The 22,032-nt window shown below is 43.8% G+C and overlaps 1 protein-coding gene across 5 annotated transcripts in view; it reads right to left on the bottom strand.

Annotated features, from left to right (window-relative positions):
* The window catches only part of KREMEN1 (kringle containing transmembrane protein 1), a 56,083-nt gene that overhangs the window by 11,768 nt on the left and 22,283 nt on the right, over window positions 1–22,032 (bottom strand). For 3 of the 5 annotated variants that reach the window (XM_086348562.1, XM_086348561.1, XM_086348563.1), the window contains 2 exons: window positions 20,720–20,811; window positions 4,116–4,240 (listed from right to left, as the gene is read on the bottom strand). In XM_086348562.1, coding sequence (XP_086204688.1) covers window positions 4,116–4,240; window positions 20,720–20,811 — 217 coding nt within the window. Of the gene's footprint in view, window positions 1–4,115; window positions 4,241–20,719; window positions 20,812–21,799; window positions 21,865–22,032 lie in introns of all 5 variants that reach the window. The other 2 variants (XM_086348564.1, XM_086348565.1) reach the window with 1 other exon arrangement.

Here is a 22,032-nt window from a genome sequence, read left to right as displayed (position 1 = left end):
CTGCACATAAGTTAAATAAACAGGGTGACAATATACAGCCTTGACTTACTGTGGAACCTGTCCATTGCTCCATGTATGGTTCTAACTATTGCTTCTTGACCTGCATACAGATTTCTCAGGAGACAGGTAAGGTGGTCTGGTATTCCCATCTCTTTAAGAATTTTCCAGAGTTTGTTGTGATCAACACAGTTTAAAGGCTTTGGCATAGTCAATAAAGCACAAGTAGATGTTTTTCTAGAACTCTCTTACTTTCTCTAGGATCCAACGATGTTGGCAATTTGATCTCTGCTTCCTCTACCTTTTCTAAATCCACCTTGAACATGTGAAAGTTCTTGGTTCCCATACTGTTGAAGGCTGGCTTGGAGAATTTTGAGCATTACTTTGCTAGTGTGTGAGATGAGTGCAATTGTGCAGTAGTTTGAACATTCTTTGGCATTGCCTTTCTTTGGGATTGGAATGAAAACTGACCTTTTCCAGCCCTGTGGCCACTGCTGAGTTTTTCAAATTTGCTGGCATATTGAGTGCAGCACTTTCACAGCATCATCTTTTAGCATTAGAAATAGCTCAGCTGGAATTCCATCACCTCCACTAGCTTTGTTCATAAGCTAGTGCTTATGAACACTTTGTTCATAAGCTAGATGCTTCCTAAGGCCCACTAGACTTTGCACTCCAGGATGTCTGGCTCTAGGTGAGTGATCACACCATCGTGGTTATCTGGGTCATTAAGATCTTTTTTGTACAGTTCTTCTGTGTATTCTTGCCGCCTCTTCTTAATACCTCTGCTTCTGTTAGGTCCATACTGTTTCTGTCCTTTATTGTGCCCATCTTTGCATGAAATGTTTCCCTTGGCATCTCCAATTTTGTTGAAGAGGTCTCTAGTCTTTCCCATTCTATTGTTCTCCGCTATTTCTTTGCACTGATCACTTAGGAAGGCTATCTCATCTCTCCTTGCTATTCTTTGGAACTCTGCATTCAGATGGGTATATCTTTTCTTTTCTCCTTTGCTTTTCGCTTGTCTTCTTTCCTCAGCTACTTGTAAGGCCTCCTCAGATAACCATTTTGCCATTTTGCATTCTTTTTTGGGGGGATGATTTTGATCACAGCCTCCTGTACAATGTTATAAAGCTCCATCCATAGTTCTTCAGGCACTCTGTCAGATCAAATCCCTTGAATCTATTTATCACTTCCGCTGTATAATCGTAAGGGATTTGATTGAGGTCATACACTAATTAGTTTTCACACTATAGTTTTAACTTTTTAAGACTGTCATACGCTAGAGACCAAATGTCCATGTCTGCCCCTCCCCTGCAAATTTATATGTTGAAACCTAATTCCCAATGTGATGGTACCTAGTGGTGGAATCTTTGGGAAGTGATTCACGAGGGCTTGTGCTCATGAATGGGATTAGAGCCTTTATAAAAGAGACCCCCTTTCCCCTTCTGCCATGTGAAGACATGGTGAGGAGACAGCCATCTATGAACCAGGAAACAAGCCATCACCAGACACCAAATCTGCCAAAGCCTTGATCCTGGACTTCACAGTCTTTAGGACTTTGAGAAATGAATTCTTGTTGTCTTTTTTTTCAATTGGAATATAGTTGTTTTACAATGTTGTGTTAGTGAATGCTTGGTTTAGACCAAGTATTTTGCACAGCAGTCAGAATAGACTCAGACACACTATACGCAGAATCGTATTCCGAGGCCGGCTCCTTTCCCTCAGCATAGTCTCTCTGAGGCTCTTCTGAAATGACCTAGAGTTTGCTGAGTGGCAGTTTATTGCATGAGTATACCGCAGGTTGCTAATCCATTGAGTTGTTTTGTTTTTCATGATTATAAAACAGAGCTGCTATAAACACTTGTGTATATTTCTGTGTGAACATAAGCTTTCCTTTCTCTAGGGTAAATATCTAGAAATGGGATTTCTGGGTTGTAATTTCTCTACCTCATTAATATTTGCTTTTTTCCTAAAAAAAAAAAAAATGACAGCCATCCTAGGTTATTTATTGTATGAAATGGTATCTCATTGATTTTCATTTGCATTTCCCTAAAGACTAGTAATACTGAGCATCTTTACCGCACGAAGTGTAAAAAAATTTTTTTGATTATGTGTAACATAGGTAGAATGTTGAGCACATTTTCATGTGCTTATTGGCCATTTGTACATCTTCTATGAAGAAACATCTATTCAATCCTTTGCTCATTTTTTAATTGGGCTGTTTATCTTTCTATTGTCACACTGTTAGAGTTCTTTATATATTTTGGGCATTAGATCTTTATTCATATATATGTTTTGCAAATATTTGCTCTATTCTGTGAGTTACTCTTTCACTTTCTTAATAGTGTCCTTGATACACAGAAATTTTAAATTTTGATGAAGTCCAATTTATTTTTTCTTTGATTGTCTGTGCTTTTGGTATCCTAACTGAAAAAATCATTGCCTCATCCAAGGTCATGTGTATCTGTACCCATATTTCTTCCTAAACCTTTATAGTTTTAGCTGCTACATGTAGGTCTGTGATCCATTTTAAATTAATTTTCATATATGAGGTAGGGGTCCAGTTTCATTTTTTCCATGTGGATATCTAGTTGTCTCAGCATTGTTTGCTGAAAACACTTGTTTTTTTCCCATTGAATGATATGGCACCCTTGACAAATATCAATCAGCCATAAATAATACTGTCAATCAAGCGATTGGTGGCTTGCAAAAGATTGAGCATGTAAGTAAATCTATGGAGGATAATGGGAACCAGGTTTCTTACTATTAGAGAAGGGGGCCAGAGAAAACTGGAATGAAGCCTGCAGTGTTGGACAGGGATTGATGTTACTCAGTACAGTGCATGGTTTTCTGACAGATATAATAAATAACATGTATTTATTATATACTATGTATACTATATACTATATCTTTATATATAAAGATATATAATAAATTGTTCATTAATATAAATGATAATGTGGCCATAAATAATAATGTCTGGACTCTAAATTCTATTTCCTTCAGCTTATATGTCCATCTTTATGCTAGTACTGTAGCTCTTTTTTCAGTATATCACTGTTCCCAGGCCCTCTTAGTGGAAAGAGCTAGGAAATACATATGTATATACAAACACACATACACACACTTTTATATTTATGTTTCTTTCCTTTTTGTTTTCTTTCGCTGCATCATGTGGCATGTGGGATATTATTTCCCCAACCAGGGATGAAACCTGTGCCTCCTGCAGTGGAAGCGTGGAGTCCTAATCACTGGACAACTACCACAAGTCCTATGTATTTATTTCTGTATATTGCTCCCTACATATATATCAGAAACCATGCACTATACTAATAACATCAATCCCTGTCCAACACTGCAGGCTTCATTCCAGTTTTCTCTGGCCGCCTTCTCTAATAGTGAGAAACCTGGTTCCCATTATCCTCCACAGATATACCTAACATGCTCAATTTTTTTGCAAGCAACCAATCACTTGATCATGTTGGGCCAATTGCCTCGCTCAGTCCCTGCCTCAAGACAGGCCTTGAGCACTGCCAGTCTATTCTCCTTGCTTGGGCCTGATTAATGGCCTTTTGATGAAATTATTAAGGAAAGAATGAAGGATGGAAGGAAGGGAGGGAGGAAAAGAGGGAGAAAAAGACTTCTTTTTTTGATATAACAAACAATAGCATTATTGAACTTTAATGACTAGAAAATGGACAGGATGGGAAGAAAATATTTTGGACTGGTATCCAGGCAAGGGCCCCTTAATGTATCAAAGTAGTAACCACTACCTTGGCTTATTCTCAGATCCACCCCCTTGGAGCCAGAGACCTCTCTGCTTATAACACACAGGGGCTGGAGGAAACACATGACTCTGCTGGAGGTCAAGCTGGATGCAGGTACTGGGGTGTTTCCTTTTATCTCTCAGTCTTTGGACAGAGTGCTGCCTCATGCCCCAGAATCCCAAGCCCCACTCTTCCTCCAACTTCTCTTTGGCAGAAAAGTACAGTTGTAATGGCTTCACAGGTGGTTGTTGTTTCTAACAATTTAAATGATTTAAATATATTTTAAATAATATCTCAGCAGAATGCATTTAGACCGTTATCTTTTTCCATAGGTATAAAGCTCAGAACTATTACCTTGAACCTTTGACTCCGACAAAAACTGATGCAGTTTTGTATGGTGAGTTTGTTAGATGTTTTACTGGTGCCAGTTAGAGGAGGTGGGTTTCCATGATCCTTGTAGCAGCCAAGGTTTCCAGGCACTAGAGAAAAAAGAAAAACAAAAGAACTTGACAACATCTAGCTGTGAAACACCAAGAAGGAAAGGCGTGTTGTGCCAGGTACTTTCATCTCAGCCCATATTTCCATTCCTAAAGTGCAAATAAATAGCAAGCAGCAAGTGTTAAAAATGGAAGTCTTGGTGCCCTCTGCTAACTGCTACATCTTTGTTTTATTTTGACGAGTATGTGAAGCCCATAAAACCGACCCTAAGACATTTTTTACTTGTTCAATATTGATAGAATTTAGTATTGACAAGAACTAGGCATAGATTCCTAAAAACAGAGAAGCTACAAGACACAAATTATGTCTCAGAGTCACTGGAGGACAAAAAAAAAAAAAGGGCTTGGAAGCTACCATCCTATGCCTTGTGCCTCCCTAGTCCCCTCAAAAGCCCCACAAGTTGGTTTTACCAGGTCGTTTCGTGAATTTAATAGTTCCCTATTGCCGCTGTGATCAATGACCGCAAACCTAGTGGGTTAAAGTAGCATAAACCCATCATCTTACAGTTGCGGAGGTCAGAAGTACTAAATGGGTCTAATGGGACTAAAATCAAGGTGTCAGCAGAACTCTGGCTCCTCCTGAGGCTCCAGGGCACAACCTGCCCCTTGCTGTCTCCTGAAGAAGCTGCCCTCATTCCTCAGCTGTGGCTGCACCACTCCAGCCTCTGCCTCCCCCCCTGCTTCTGTCATCACACCACCTTCTCTGCCTCTCATCCCCCTGCCTCTCTGTTACACGTCCTGTGTGATGACACTGGCCCACCAGGGTACTCCAGGATCATCTCCCCATGTCAAAATTCTCATCTGCATCATGTGTGCCACGTAAGGTAACATGTTTGAAGATTCTGGGGGTTACAACATAGACTTCTGGGGGAGGGGGATTATTCTGTTTGCCACAGTGGATGTATTAGTGTTTCACAAGTACAAAAGTCAGATGGTCTGGTCTAGTAGAAAAAGCTGCAACTGAGACTAAAGAAACCTAAATATATGTGCCCCCACCTCCTGGTGTTTGTGCCCCTGTGTGATTCCCTCCCCTCGAGTGTGGGCTGGACAAGTGATTTGTTTTTGCCCAACAGAATGTGGTAGAGTTGAGGGGAACTACTTCTGTGACTGGACTACAAGAGCTGTGACTTTGGTCTTGCCAGTTGACTCTCTCTACTGCCTTCTTGGCTTATATACTCTAATAAAGCAATGTATCACATCAGAGGTCATAAGAATGGCCTTCAGCCAATAGCCAGCAAGGAGCTGAGACTTCCAGTTTCTGCAGAGACTGAATCCCACCAACAGCTATGTGTGCTTGAAGGAGATCCTCCCCAGTAGACCCTTGAGATGAGACCCGGCCCTGGCAGACGCCTCACCAGAGACCTTGAGGCAGAGGACCCAGCTCAACCATGTCCAGATTTCCTGACCTACAGAAAGTGTGAGGTGATAAATGTGTGTTCTCGCTAAATTTTAGAGTAGTCTGTTACAGCAACAGATGACTAACACACCTATATAACATGCATCTAAATATATGCTCATTGAATAAAGGAATAAAGGAAATGGACAAATTATGGCTTCCTAGGTGGCTCAGCGGTAAAGAATCTGCCTGCCACAGGGTCGATCCCTGGGTCAGGAAGATCCCTTGGAGAAGGAAATGGCAATCCACTCCAGTATTCTCGCCTGGGAAATCCCATGGACAGAGAAGCCTGGTGGGCTACAGTCCATGGGGTCACAAAGAGTTGGACACGACTTAGCGACTAAACGACAATGGACAAACGGACCTCTCTTCCCCTTAGTTTTTCATCTGTGTTATTTATGAAATCACTCCACCATCAGATGAAGCCCTTTCCCTATGGTCTCTATTTGGCTCCTTACAGTTCACATCACTCAAGATATAAGACACAAATGAGGTCTGGTCCTAGAAGCACTTCTAAGCCAGTCAGAATTACATATTATCCAATTCCAAAGTGAGACATATAGATTCTTAGAAAGTACTTTTTGTTTAAGACTGGAAAGCAGCATGGTCCAATTGAGTAAACTTTACACCCATACTAGTTTTTGGCACATAAGAATACACACACGTGCACACACACACACACACACTTTTCAATTTCTGCCACCATCTACATCTAACCAGCTCATTTTAAACTGGCAGGAAGCTAACCCAAAGAGTCACCCTCCCCTCTCTACGCCAAGTGGTTACCCTTCTCCCTTGCGTCACACATGGGTCAAATATAACAAATGTGGCTCACCACACAAATGTTAAAATGCATCTTTCGGAAACAAACCAAATCTCTATAGTAGCAAATGTAAACAGAAAAGATCTAGGCAGTAGGAGTTCAGCGTTCAGTGGGGGCCTGGCTTGGCAATGGCTGGGCTTTAGAGTTTAAACAAATGCAGTGAGCTAAGCATCTCTAGTTAGGGGTGAATCATATAGGCTTGTTAAAGGGGCCTTACACATGGAAACCTGAAGCATGCGTTTAATGGTTTTTAATAAGAACTACTTGATCGTGATCATCTTGGTCATTTACTCTGATTTCTGTCTCATTTATTCCATTCCATGCTCAAAAATAGGCATGTTATTATGTATTCATTTATAGACAGCCTAAGGCACAGAACCATAAATGTTAACATTAGACATAAACAAGGTCGTGGTTTGCGTGGATGCAGCTGGAACCTATCAGGTTTATTCACAACAATTCGGTGAGCAAATTCAGGGAGCTCATGTTCAGTTCCAGGAGGGCAGTGAGGCTCCAGAACACCCTGGGGAGACAGAGCCTGGAAACCAGCCCACACCGTGCTGCTGCTCCCTGCGTCTGGACAACGGTGGCCTTAGTATCGTCCTTGACACCATGTCAACCGCCTGCCAGACACTGTCCATTCTACCTTCTAAAATACTTCAGACACCTGTCCACCTCTCTATCCAAGCTGCTATTTCCCTGGTTTAGGCCACTGTCCCCTCCCTTTCGGGGCTTCCCAGGTGGTGCTAGTGGTAAAGAATCTGCCTGCCAATGCAGGAGACACAAGAGATGTAGGTTCAACCCTAGGGCCAGGAAGATCCCCTGAAATAGGAAGTGGCAACCTGCTCCAGTATTCTTGCCTGGAAAATTCAATGGACAGAGGAGCCTGGTGGGCTACAATCCTTGGGGTTGCAAAGAGTCAGACATGACTGAGAACATACACCTCTCCCACTCAGACTATTCTATCAGCCTCCTATTCCATCTCCCTGTTTCTAGGCTCCCCCTACTCTAATCTAGTTAGTACACTGCAACCAGAATAACCTTTACAATACATTCCAGGCAGAAGGAAGGCCAAGGGCAAAGGCCTAAAGCAAGAATGACCTTGGTTTTTGCAGGAACACAAAGAAGTGAGTGTGACCAGTGAAAGAGAGACGGGAAGGCACCAGGAGCTACAGAGGTATGCAGGGGCCTTGCCTGAACCCTCAGAGCTCCCGGGTCGTCCTCTAGGATCAAGTCCAAACTCTCACGTGGGACCCAAGGCCCTACCTGATCTATGCTGCTCCTCTATATCCCACCCCCTCAGCATCACCCTCTCTCTGTCCCTCGGCTCACATTCTATATGAAACCCAAGATACATTATAGTGTATCTGCAAGTTGCCCACATGCACATGGCTCTCTGGCCTCTGGCCTTTCTTACAAGCTGTTCCTTCTGCTTAGAACAATATTCTCTGCCTAGGATGGCAGCCTGAGCATCATTCCCCTTGGGAAGCCCCACGGGCCTCCTGTCATCCTCCCATTCCACAGAGAAGGTTGCACACCCCTGTGGTGTGCTCCTGTAGCAGCCTGTGTGAAACCTGATTCTAAACACCTGTTTATGTCTCACTTGTCGATTAACCATGAACTTAAGGGCTAGACTGTATCTTCTGCACACCATTGTATTCCCAGGGTCTGGTATGGTCCCAGCCATACAGTGGGTGCCCTGAAACTGGGTGCTCAATGAACAAATGTGTCCCATGTTGCCAGCTAAACTCATGGAGAGTGTGAGTTAAGGTACCTGTCAGGCAGCAGGGAATCAAGACTGCAGAGCAGAGTGAGAGGAGAGCTGACCTGCATCTTGACGTCCACTTAGGTTTTGACTCCTCGCTGTCCTCTTTGGCTGGAAACGCCACTCCAGATAACCAGGTTCTCCATTAGAAGTTAACTTTAAAAGGTAAAATTCTATCTTCATCATGTTGGATGAAACTTTTCAAAAATGCATTAGATAATTAAAAAAAAAAAAAACTTTGTTTAACCTACGTACTTTGTTTCTTGGTGGCTTGAGGTCACCAGATGTATGTCACCAAATGGTCCCAGACTGTGTGCTTTCCTGTGTCTGACTCTAATAGTTAATCAGTCTCCATGGTTACAGCTGGGGCTGCTGAACCCTCAGAATATTAGCACTGGAAGGAGTCTTAGTGTCTACTTGCTACTGTCAGTGCCTGTGGTCTTGGCTTATCTTCTTAATTTGCTGCTTCTTAGGCTTAGGCTTATGGACTTCACTGGTGGCTCAGATGGCAAAGAATCTGCCTGCAATGCAGGAGACCCAGGTTCAATCCTGGGGTCGGGAAGATCCCCTGGAGAAGGAAATGGCAACCCATTCCAGTATTCTCGTGTGGAGAGTCCTATGGACAGAGGAGCCTGGCGGGCTACAGTCCGTGGGGTCACAAAGAGTCGGACACAAATGAGCGATTAACACTAAAAACTAAGTAGGCTTAGAACAAAACTATCGAGCTTATTAGAACTGTGTGGAAAATAAGAATAGTTTCTGAAAGAGGGAAGGCCTCTATGTTTCCTTCTCGATTTCAGCTGTCCATACAGTAGCTCAGAGCTTTGTTTGCCTGCTTCCCAGCTCTTGGCAATGTTCTGAAGGGCGCAGGTGCTACCATCACCTGTCCAGAGGCAAGCAGCGTGTTGCAACAATCACAAACATGGGCTTTAGACAGACGGGCCCAGGGTGAACGTGGGTCCCTCTGCCACAGCCTTTCTAAGCTCAGGTTCATCCACAGTGGATGATATGGGCCTCAAAGGGTTCTGGTGAGAATTAAAATTAGATAATGTAAATAAAGTAACCACCACAAGGCCTGGCAATATAGTATGCGCTGAATAAACACCGTTTGCTGTCATTACATACAAAAGGCTTTCACCATTTCCCACACAAACCAGAATAACCTGCTGGGTTCATAGAAGAGTAAAGAAGCACTGAATTAAAAGATAAGATCAAAGGCAGTTATCTTGGAAAACTAGATTTGATTCCAGATATTAAAATGTTAACCTCTGCATCTGGGTAGATCCAGTGCACTGCCATGCAAGCCTTTCCCATGAAACCCAGAGCCCTTTCAGGAAGGCAGACAGGAGATGGGTTTCCTAGGTGACCGAGAAGAAGCCACAGTTCGGCCAGACTAAGGGCCCTGAGTGGGGGATACATGAGAGGCTGTTCTCCCTGGAGAGCAGAGGTCAGCTCCAGAGGGGAATGCTCACTCCACAGCTTTTCCCTTGGCATCCCTCTCCTGATAAGGCCAGTCTGGGAGCTAAATGAAAGTGACTCCCTAAGATGAAGGGCTAAGTCTGCAGACATGTTAGTCCCTCGACGCTCTGTGCACCGCAAGGCCAGCCTTTGAGGGCTGTCGCTGCTGCTGACTCTCACTGGAAAGTGTGGCTCCAAGTCTCGCCAGAGAAGACACGTCATTGTCGTCTTCAAAAGCATGACTGGTCAGCTGAGTGGATTTCCAGACCGTGTCCCACCCTGAGTTCTTCCCAGAAGCAGGGAGGGAAAGTCAATTTGTAAAAGGATATTTGTTCTCAAATTCCTTTTTTACTTTCAAGACCACTTTAAAGTCCTGTGGCTTGGTCATGCATTTTTTTTCTCTTACCAAAGAGGGTTCCACATTTTCAATTAAAAATCATCTGAAAATATAAATGGACCCCTTGTTTACCACATTTGGTGTTTTAAAATGTGACAGTTAATTACCAACAACCTTTTCAGAGATTCAGGGTTCTTGACAGAGGTAAAAGTTTTAGAGGTAGCTGAGGGAAGATGGTTCTTTCTTCAGATTAACCCAGGAACTACTGTCTTTTCACTGCCACAGGCAACTGTTGGGAAGCAACCACGGAGACTTGCTAAACAGCCTTTACAACTGGATATAACTGTGGTCTCACTTTGAAGGTGCACCTCACACCTCCACAGGGCCTCCATGGCCAACAGCCCTTCTCTGAGAACCGTCTTGGAGGACCTACTGTTGGCTGGGGGCAGGCCTACGAGCCCCATCCTTGGCCACTGCTGACCCCCACTGGGGTCACCAGACTCCCTCTCCCAGGAAGTTGGAACTAGGATTCTAGGTACTGAACTACAGGCACAGGACTTGTGGGATTCGGTCAAGCCTGGATTAAGGCAACAAAGCCACATCTGGGCCACGTGAGTGGATAAGTGAGCTGATTCTGCTGATCCACAAAGAGGAAGAAGAATGGAAGCCATACTGAAAGAGAGGGGCAGAGTGAGACTGTGCGGTCCCACAGACAGATGGTAAGTGTGGGCACCTCCTTCCCAGGTTCTGGGACACAGGGATTGGATTCTGTGATACTCTCCCAACACCCTTCCAATAAATCTCTTGCGCTCGAGTTAGCTTGAGTGAGTTCTATTCCTTGCAGACAATTCCTGACAAAGAAAAAAGCCTGCCCTTTATTGTAAAAGTTCAATCTGAATAAAAATCTTCAGCTGGTAATTTGCATAAGAAGTCCTGATCCATCACTGTGTTGTCTACTGCCAAATCTGAGAGATCTGTTTAAGAAACCGGAAGCAAAGTTTCTCTCTTGCATTTTAGAAAACTCTGCCCTGGCTCTGGGGAACATCTTTTACATTTTCTTACAAATAAAATCTGGCTCTTCGGAAACTATGCAGCGATTGCTTGTTTTACTTTTTTACACTAAATAAAGATTTTTATTAAGCACTGTAAGTTGTATTCAATAGCCTTCAGATACACCACACCACAACCCATCTACAATCAACCAAACCCAGCAGCAGTTCATTCTTGCACAATCCTTGAGTTAGGGTGAATCTTCCTTCAACATACAGTCAGGTCCTATTCAGGTCTTGTGGGCAGGGACTGGGAAATTACATCTCATTTCTGATCACTAATGTGTGATGAAGCACATCAGGAGAATTATATGAAAACAAATAAATGATTCTGTTTTCAGTGTACACTGTTTGAAAGTATTAACAAAACACCGAAACGATATATGTATACTGGCTTCTAGTTTCCCGCTACAGAAGGCGAGGTGGGGTGGGGCGGGGCGGGAGGCGGGGGCGAGTGGGTGAGGCTAATTATTATAAACACCATAATGTCATTCACTACCTTCTGCCTCCACACTGGTGCCTCAGGAGCCGAATTTGCTCTTCTGGAGGAGAGGGGAATAAGGAACTAAGTACACGTGAGATGATGCCACTGATAGTCCTATCAGATGACCAGTCATTTCAAAGACTTCCCTCAGAGCATCAATAGGTTAGGTGTGGATTATTCCATACTCTCAGCCCATGACCATGAGCACCCTGTATTCCATCCTGTCCACCTACAACTTCCATTAAAAACCTGACAGTTGCCAGCTTGGTCCAAGTCCTACCATAACATGGCCACACTCTAACTCTGCAACTTTTTTTTTTTTGGCCATGCCATGTAACATGCAGGATCTTAGTTCTCTGACCAGGGATCCAAACCAAGCCCCATGCAAGTGAAAGCATGGAGTCATAACCACTGGACCTCAAGGGAAGTCCCTCTACCTCCATAACTTTATTTCTAAATATCAGTTCTCATTTTCAGTCACTCTGATTCTTTTACTCATGTCTCGGAGTTTCATAGCGACTCACCCAAATAAGTAAGTAAACAAGACCTTGTCTTCCCCTATGAAATTTTACCCTTGGGGAAGGCAGGAAAAGTTCCTAAGGGTTCTGACCCCCATACGACCCTGATGTATCACAGAGACAGTTCTCCTCTGGCAGGAGTCCCTTCTTGAAAGTTAATTTCTGGGGATAGAACGTGGTAGACTGTCTCCAAAGGAGGCTCTAATCATTTCCTCCCTCCCCATACATGTGTGCGACTCCCTACTTTCGACTTGGAACCAATTTCCTCTCCTCTTGAATCAGTACTGACCTTGTGACTTGCTTTGATTAAGAGAATATGGTGGACTTCTGAGTTCACCCCCTAAGAGGACTGGCAGCTTCTCTTGGAAGCCGGCCACCCTATAAGAGGTCTAAGTATGCTGCTGGAAAGAGAGGCTGCCCAGGTAGGGGGCTGAGGCCAGCCTGGACATCCCGTGGGTATCCCAGCCCCAGCAGAGGCCCGATGGATGCAGACACCTGACTGAGTCCAGATGACAGCAGGAGGAACACAGCCAAGCTGAAACTCAGCCAATCCACAGAGTGAGGAGGTACGACAAGCTATTGTTGTTTTGAGACACCAGGGCTTTGGGGTGGCCTGTGATGCAGTAACAAGACAACCGAAACACCTTACTCGACAGAAGGTCAGTCCGAGTTCAGGAGGAATGGTATGGTACTGCTGTGTCTCTGGGAAGAGAGCTGTTTGTTGACTCGAACTTTTTTTCTGGACACCACAAACATCCCAGGCAAAGAACCACAGAGGCATCCTTTATTCGTCCTGCTGTTTCATGCCGTATGTATTTCACTTGTCATCAAGTTCTGACTCCTTCCTATAAGCGTCTTGGATGAACCCTTCCTGCATGATCTCGCTGCCACCACCACAGCCGAGGCCCTCATCCCTCTGTTTTGAAATCTACGCCTATCCTCCCCTCCCCAAACATCCCTCCTCCATCCACCCTATAACGGACACTGGGCTCATCTTCCTGAATGAGGAGGGCTTTCCCTGTATGTGAGCCTCAATCTAATCAGCCCTGGTGTTCAAGGTTCCCACCCAGTTCCTCTCTGTCCACTCCTTTCCTTGGGCAGCGTAACTCCCACCGACATGCACAGCAGTCCCGTGTCCTTCCTCTGCGTCTCTGTCTGGCTGTTTGTTCCCTGACCTGTGGGGCCCTGACCGCTCCAGCTCCATCTGGCCTTTCTCTCTAATGATGCCTCCAGCTCCCCAACCCTCACCGAGCCCTCTCAACTTCAAAAACTCACAGCTCTCTACCACATAACTCAATCTTATTTATATAATTGGTGGCTGGTCTCCAATTTTCTCCTGTGTTTATAGCTCAGATTCCTAATTACATCATAAGATTGAGGGTGGGACTATTCCTTATGTTCATGTGTATTTTTTACAGGCCAGTGCTGGTATAAAGATTATCAGTAAAATTGTCCTTACTGATCTGAATGATTTTCCCTTTTTAAGCTATTAATATGCTTTAGAACATTTTTGAAATGCAACGTATATAACTATCGCTGAGGAAAATGTCCATTTGGTTCAGAAAGTCTGAATTTTTTAATGAGAAATTAAATAACATCCACTGCCAAAAACAATGAGTAACAGAGATATGCCTGTTCTGAAACCATAAAACTGCACTGTCAGAGGAATGCAGGGCATCCGGTGTTCCCTGAGCACAGGGTCACACCAGGCCCCTGGGGAACAGCCTCCGGGCAAGCAGTTGAGGCACACTCCAGGGCCCTGGGGCCAATCAGATAATGCAGGACTGAACAGCAATAAAATGAAGGTTGGGAAGAACCTGTTTAGGAATTGGATATTAGGAACACGCCAGTGGTAGTCCACACCTTGGACGCAGCACAGGCCACCACAGGCCCTGCCCGTACTTTTCTGCCTACCTTCTGCTAGGTCCCTGGACTCGGAGACATGTGTATTTTACTCATTTAATCTTCAAAATGACCCTGGAAGGTAGAGATGAGGAGACCAAGGCTAAGAGAGGAGTCACTTTGCCGTGAGCTATAAGCAAGTGATGATTCCAACCTAAGGTGAAGGACTTTGGAGGCTGAGTTCTTTCCTCTGGATCGTGTTGTCTCTTCCTGGGAGAGATACGACAATCACATCAGCAAGCACATCTGGTGAGCATTTATTACAGCCTGCATCCAGTCCCATCACTTCATGGCAAATAGATGGGGAAACAATGGAAACAGTGATAGACTTTATTTTGGGGGGCTCCAAAATCACTGTAGATGGTGCCTGCAGCCATGAAATTAAAAGATGCTTGCTCCTTAGAAGAAAAGCTATGACCAACCTAGAGAGCATATTAAAAAGTAGAGACATTACTTTGCCAACAAAGGTCTGCCTAGTCAAAGCTATGGTTTTTCCAGCAGTCATGTATGGATGTAAGAGTTGGACTATAAAGAAAGCTGAGCACCAAAGAACTGATGCTTTTGAACTGTGGTGTTACAGAAGACTCTTGAGAGTCCCTTGGTCAATCTTAAAGGAAATCAGTCCTGAATATTCATTGGAAGGACTGATATTTTGGCCACCTGATGTGAAGAACTGACTCACTGGAAAAGACCCTGATGCTAGGAAAGATTGAAGGCAGGAGAAGGCAACAACAGAGGATGAGATGGTTGGATGGCATCACCAATTCGATGGACATGAGTTTGAGCAAGCTCCAGGAATTGATGTTGGACAGAGAAGCCTGGTGTGCTGCAGTCCGTGGGGTCACAAAGCGTTGGATACGACTGAGAGACTGAACTAAACTGTTAAAGCCTGCACTGTGCAAGGGGCTGTGGAAGACTGTTAAAATATATGGTTTGAGGGGGGAAAGCCCCCATAAATTCTATTAGCACCCCTCCGTAAACAGACACACAGTCCAAGCAAAATGAGAGAGCCCCACTGAGCAAATACAGGTTTCAAAGAAACCTCGGGTCCCCACCACTTTAAGGTCTGTCCCTCACAGAGATTCCAGAACCTATGTCTGTATTTGAACAGTTTAGTCCAGTTGGGAAAACAAACAAAAAATAAATAATCAAAAGAGGATTCTGACCGCTAATTCTGGTAACCTAAAAGGGTTCACTTAGATAAAAAGGTTATGTAATTGTAGTTTCAAAGAGAGAAAAGGTGAAAAATGAGACTGCATAAAGTACAGTATTAATGTTAATTTCAACTTCAATATTGCTTTGGGTATGGGCTACAGTTTGAGGTTTCATTATTTAGCTGTAAAGTGTTAGTGATGTACAGAGATGTGTCTTTTTCAAGGTGAAGTTCAGAGCAATGGGAACATGGTGTTGGGAGAGACCCTGAGGCTGGAACAAGGCCGCTGATGCATGGTTTCAGGCCAAGGGTCCACCTGTGGGGAGCCCCTTCCCAGCTGAGAACAGCTGGGCCAGGAACACCCGTGGAGATGGGCCCAACAGCGTCCAGAGTGGCTCTGCCTACAGTGAATGCTTCCTGGATACTATCACAGCCTGCTTTCTCCTGGGGTCTGGGATTTCCCAAACTCAGAGGAGAAAAGAGAATGGCTTGGAGCTAACAGCTTGAACTGCAGACCCTCTGTCGCCACTGAGTTAATCCTTTGGTTTCCCCAATGTTGAAAAGGCAATCCTAATAATTCAGCATACTATCAGAATTTCAAACTCAAATTACCAAACAATACCCAAAGAAAAATTCTTAAAAATAACCTCAACTGTAGCCTGGTTCCATCCCAAGCCCCCCACTTTTAAGGAACTAAAGGAAATGGGGCTGTTCACAAGTCCTGGGAGGGAAAGGGCACTGGTTGGTCCTGCCATGAGGAGTCCTAGACTCAAATCCTATTTGGCTCAGAGGGTAATCCTCATCAAATCACTTAACCACTCCAGCTTCATTTTCTCATCTGACCAAGGAGGGCAGGAGGGAGGGAACATACCACCTGCTTCACAGAATTGTTGAAAAGGTAATGTGAATATAAGTGCTTTACACATATGAGGTACTCAATAATAACTGAAAAAAGCTAAAACATTAAAAAATCAGTTCTGACATTAAAATGCAAAAAGTGCTGACAGAAGCAGAACATTTTCTGTAGTTGAGGGCCTGCCGTGACCATCATTGCCAAAGTGCCCTTGGCTTTTTACTCAAAGTCTGAAGTTTAAAAACTCTAGTGCTCGCTTCGGCAGCACATACACTGAAATTGAACTTTAAAAACTCTTATTAGGGATCACAATTAGAAGCTTTCAAACCCTGCTCTTTTGGGTTGCATTTCTATAAGGAACAACAAATCTGTTTGAACAAAGTCAGGGTGTCATTTAATTAAAAGGAACTTAAGCCAGTGAGGTCACCGACCAAAGGTCCCAAGTGGCAGAGGTGCTGTTGCTGGAGTCCTCCTAGGGCAAGTCTGGGAGAATGATGCCACCAGGAGAGAACTTCTCCCGGATTAGGAGGGAGGAACAATGGCCCGAATCCCTGACACAGAGGCTTAGGAAGTAATGGAGAAGGGCTTCCTTCTGACCCTGGCCCTCCCCCAGGCCTCATCACTGTCTTTCTGGGTCAGGTTTTGTACCCAGACCATGATCTGGCCCCATCTAATTTTTCTCAGACCTCATTTCCTGACCTTTTTTCTTAAAACCGATGTCTTAGCAACACTGATGTGCATGAGAATTCCTGTGTGTGTGCACGCATGCAAACTTTTCCCTCCGCCCCACCCTACCCTGGCTGCTTAAAGTGCAGTCCTGCAGTGCCAGCATCCCAGGGGCCTGTTAGAAACACAGAATCCCAGGTCTGTCCCAGAGCTACTGAATGAGAACCTGCATGTTAATAAGCTCTCTGGTGATGGTAGGTACCGTAAAGTGGGAAAAGCCCTGCACTAAGGCCCTACTTCTTACAGAAGCGCTCTGGCAGAACAGCCCTGCCTGTGCAGAGCAGACCCCCTCTCCAGTGCTCCCGTCCTTCTGTTCATCTCCTGTACGCAGAGCATCTCACATGCGCTCACCTCTTTATGTGCTGCCTTCACTTCTAAACTAGGGGTTCCCCACTGGCTGCAGACCATGCCACCCCTGTGTCCCCTACTATATGGTTAGAGCTTAAATAATGTCGTTTGTCACAGCTAATCACTTCTAAGGTCCTTGTGATTTTAAACTTTAATAACTAATTTTAAATAAATTTAATAACCAACAATATTAAACTTATTAAAAGTTTAATAACTAACCCAAATACCTGTGAACTATGTTTAAAAAGCACAGTTAGGTGAGTCATGTTACATACTTGAATCTGGATACTTTGAATGTGTTTACACATTCAGTTTAAAATTTTTTAAATATTACAAATTCTTTCAGTATTACAAAAACTATTTTTTGTAATTGAAACTTTCAAGCATACACAAAACATAGGAAAGAATATGAGCTCTTACCCAGCATCAACAAATAGCCACTTTAGAAAAAATATTCTTATTTCATCTGTTTCCCCTGCACCTGTCCCACCCACTCACTCTTTGGAAGGCTAGATCACTTAAAACAAATCTCAGATATACTATAACTTCAGTGTGCATCTGTAATTTAAAAGGGCTCTCTCTATATGCATGCCATTACTGTACCTATTAAAGTTAACAGTGATTCCTTAATATAACATCGTCAGGATTCAAATTTCCCTAATTCAAAGGGGAATTTTTATAGTTGAGTGTGTAGAAATCAGGTGAAAATTTTATTGCAAACCAAAAATAGCTCTTGGAGCCTACATGATAAATTTCTCATGCCTGTGGCCTCAGGATCTAATCAGGGATGTGAAGAAAATGATATTTGTCTTTAAATACCATTTGCAGGTTCTGCTCTCCCCCAACTAGCCTACTTAGTTTCAAAAACTGTATGAAACTTTTATAAAGAATTTGTAGGTAAAAGAGAACAAAGCAAAAGCCATGCGGGGTATTATAGTGCCTGTCCCTCAAAAGCAATGAAATAAACAGGAATGGGACTGGTGAGGCTGACTATTTAACAAGAGACAGACACGCAAAGGCTGGACATTAAGCCAAATGATTTCCTGTTCAGTAGTCAACAGGACTTAAGAGATTCAGGAGGCGGGACAAACAGGGATAGTAAACTTGATGTTGGGATTTCCTTTTAAAAATCTATATTTCTTCTCTCTGTGATAAGAATGGGGGTTCTGAGACACATACTGGCAGAAGCAGTTTGAAGAGCAAATCCAATTTCCTGGGGGTTGTTCTCCTTTTAACAGTAAGTTCTGATCTGAGCTGCATAGGTCAAGAGCACGGTTCAGATCTCTCTCTGCTCCCTTTTGAATCAGACTTGGTCTCTGCCTGCCTACTTGTTTTAGCTCTTTGCGTAACAGAGATTCCGGTCTCCACACAATGGCCCACCATTCAACCACACTCGGCTTTGTCCCTAAACATTCATTCCCCCTGGCTCCTGCTGGGTCTGTTATATTCAGATATGAACTTTCCAGGAATCTGATCATGTCACAGGCCTTTTCCTGTATGACAAGTTCAATGCTGATCATGAATAGCGGGCTTCACACAGAGGGTTAGTATTATTCATGAAAATTATGACTCCACATCCAGAAATAGGGCAAAACTGGCCTAAAATAGGCAGGCTGGATCTCAGTTGAGTCCATCAGGCAATTACCAAGGTCTCCTGCTGCAAACAACTTAGGAGGTTTTCTCAACTCTATTAATCTGACAAATTAAAAGCACAATGTCCTTGCAGACTCAAGGTCTGAGGCCTGGCTCAGTGGGGACCCTGGTGCCCACAGGGTGAACAGAAGGGTTTTCCAAAAGACCAAAGCCAGATACTGCTCCCTCCTCCCACCGCCCTAAACCAAGGGCTCCCAGTTCTCATTCCCAACTTCTGTGTGTCTTCCCACCTTGACCATTTCAAGACCAGCTTTAGAAGCTCTGAGAGGGTTATGAAAGCGCCTTTAAGAAAAATGACATTTAGTCTTTCTTTTGGAACAGTGAGACACATCTGACAAATATTACAAATTAGAGGGGACCTAGGTGGTTCGTACTATTTTGCTGGAATTCTCTACTCTGGAACTCAGTGACCACGTGAGTCTGCTTCCATTGGCCCAAATTATATTTTATAAATGAGAGTGGAGGATTATCTTTCTAAATAAAAGCACTCGGACTGAAACCCCCTCTTTGCCATTCCTAAGAGAATGACATAGGCTGGTACTAAAAGACCATCATTGTGCAGAACAAATGGACCGAGGAAAATCTGCTTTCCTCTCCCCTAGCCCCTTCCTTCTTCACATAACTAGAGCCAAAAGAGATGTTTTTCATTTTAAAAATTTGATTAAGCAGCCTGGGCAAAAGCCTATTCTTCTGGTCTTTACAGTTTTCTCATTTTGGCAGAGCTGAACCAAGGTATACCAGGCTGGAAGGACAGGGAAGTGAGGGCCTAACTGCTGGGCAGTAGTGAGACATGCGAAAGTTTAGCTCATGAAAGTGAGCACTGGTCCCCCCGAGGCAGCAGAGTTCACACTGCTGAGGTGGGCACAAGGAGAGAGGCTTGAGTCCCACTTGGACCTCCATACCCTTCCTGACCTGAGGAGTGGGAGAGAAGGCAGGAGAAAGGGTAGATTTAAATCATGAGGGAGAAAATCCGGGTAGGCTTATTATGAAAGAGCAGTCCTTTCCTTCAGCTCTAAGAACTGAGAAACTCTATTCCTCTGGCATATTTAACAAGACATTATAAACACCAATTAGTAAACGCCTTATGGCCACCATGTGTAGTTTTGATTTCCATATGTTAAATCTTCCCGCAACATTTTCAACCTTATTTTCAAGTACCTTTCTAAGATCCCCTGACATATCACATATGCCCTGAGGGTCAGGATACCTTTCTGCCTTTACATACATATAATAAACACTGAACAGGGAATGAAGGAATGAACAGATTAGAAGACAGATCTTGTGCTAAAAGGCTGAAGAAAGTGGGTTTTCCAGTAGTAGGGAGTGACAAATTGTGAGCTATTGTAATATAACAATAGAACATCTTTATGCTAATGTGAGGAAAGGAGCTATCACATTGGTTTTGAAGGTATCTAATTAGACATTTACTGAACACCAGCTTTCATGGGACACAGCACATCAAATCTAAACGGTAAGTAGAGTCACAACTTAGTTTTACTGTCAATAAAAGGCTCTTCGTTCATTCTTTAAAAAAAAAAAAATTGGCCACACCCCGTGGGATCTTAGTTTCCCAACTAGGGATTGAACTCAGGCCCCAGCAGTGAGAGTGCTGAGTCCTAACCATTGGACTACCAGGGAATTCCCTCATTTTTGAAAATTAATTCCCCAAAGTCCAAGGTACTGTTTCTTTTTCTGGACTGCTACCAAGCTGGTGCATCTCTACCCATCGAAGAATCAGTGTGAGGAAAGCCAGTGGAAGGTGAAGTTCTGGGCTTCTCCATGGAGGCAAGGGGGTCCTGAGAGAACCTGAGGGTCTCCTTCCCAAAAAGCCTCCATGAGAGAAGTGAAAATCTTCAGCCCAGGTGGCTTTCCTCCCACCTGCTCCAGGAAGCCCACCTGCCTGCCTGCACTATCTGCCCTCCCCTGCTCACTCTGGGGCACTGGCCTCCACTCCGAAGGCCTAGTGCTCGGGGCCAAGGGGGAGTCAGGGCCTTACTCTGGCAGGTGGGGATCTCGCAGTACTTCCAGTAGACGCCGTCCTCGTGCTCCGCCACGTAGCACCAGGGGCTCACGTCACCGTCTGGGTTTCTGGGGAGGGAAAAGGACACACCCGGTAACACTCCCTTTGTTTTAAGTCAACTGGCTTATTGCTTTTCAGTTTTACCAACCCCCACCAAAACCAAACCAAACAGACAAAAAATCTCCAGCTTCTGTGTTGTTTCTAATAATTCATATGTATCTTAATGCCACCTCTCATGAAGAAGAAAAAAGTGGCACTACTACAAGAATAATGCAATCCACTGCCACAGAAACTTCAGAGCTTGAGGGCGGGGTGGTGGGTGAGCAAAGGTGAAGTGTGTTTACACGAATTCACTGCAGTGTGACCGGGACAACTGACCACTGACTAGATGATTCCAAACAGCCCTGGCACCTTAACTGTGAACACGGGGACCCCATGACTGGGAGAGCACAGGTGCCCATAGAACTGTGCATAAACATACGGATGGAGCCAACGGCCAGGATGGAGACTCGGAGGCTCAGAGTCAAAGGTCCTGAAGATACGCAAAACCCCCTTTACTGCACAAGTTTTCTTTCAATGTTGTATTCTAGGGAAATCTTTACTTGCAAAGATGTTCACCACAGCATTTTCACAATGCAAAAAAGTTAGAAACAATAATTAAAGGTTGGTTAAATAAATATGTCCATATAAGGGAAAGCTAGACAGCTGGTAAAAATGTGGTGTAGAGACATATTTATTAATATGGAAAGAAATTCACATGTCTTGTTAGGTTCTTTTTTTTTTTTAAAAGGCAGTTCTAAAACACAATGTATGACAACAATCCCATTTTTGAAAAGATATATTTAGGGATGGATACACACCAGATCCTTGGAAGTATTTATCTCTAGATGATGGGACTATAGGTATTAATAATTCTAATGTTTTTATTTTCTGATTCCCTTTATTTTCTTATGTCTTCTAGAGTGAACACTGTGTGATTTTTAAACAATAAAATAAAATTCACATGCTCCAGACTCCACTGACAAGTTTTCAATAGGATCAGGCCAGTCAACTCACCTGTGATAGAAATGGGTCCTCTTTTCACTTCAAAATACTAACGTCTCAGAAACTTCTAAAGAAAACTACACCAAAGAGTCTCAGTCAGAACAGAGAGTCCTGTTATCCTGGTACCAACTTCTGACATGGCAGTAATAATTGCAAAAGACTTATTTCACATTTCTATACAAGTAGCTTGGAATAAATGGCTTTAAGGTCTTTTCAACTCTGAGATGCCACGACAATAATGGGCA

This window comes from Bos grunniens, chromosome 17 (genome assembly GCF_055505025.1).
Source record: "Bos grunniens cultivar Pamir isolate PY7600 chromosome 17, Bosgru_T2T1.0, whole genome shotgun sequence".
Lineage (NCBI taxonomy): Eukaryota > Metazoa > Chordata > Mammalia > Artiodactyla > Bovidae > Bos > Bos grunniens.
This window is presented reverse-complemented; position numbering and strand designations above follow the sequence as displayed.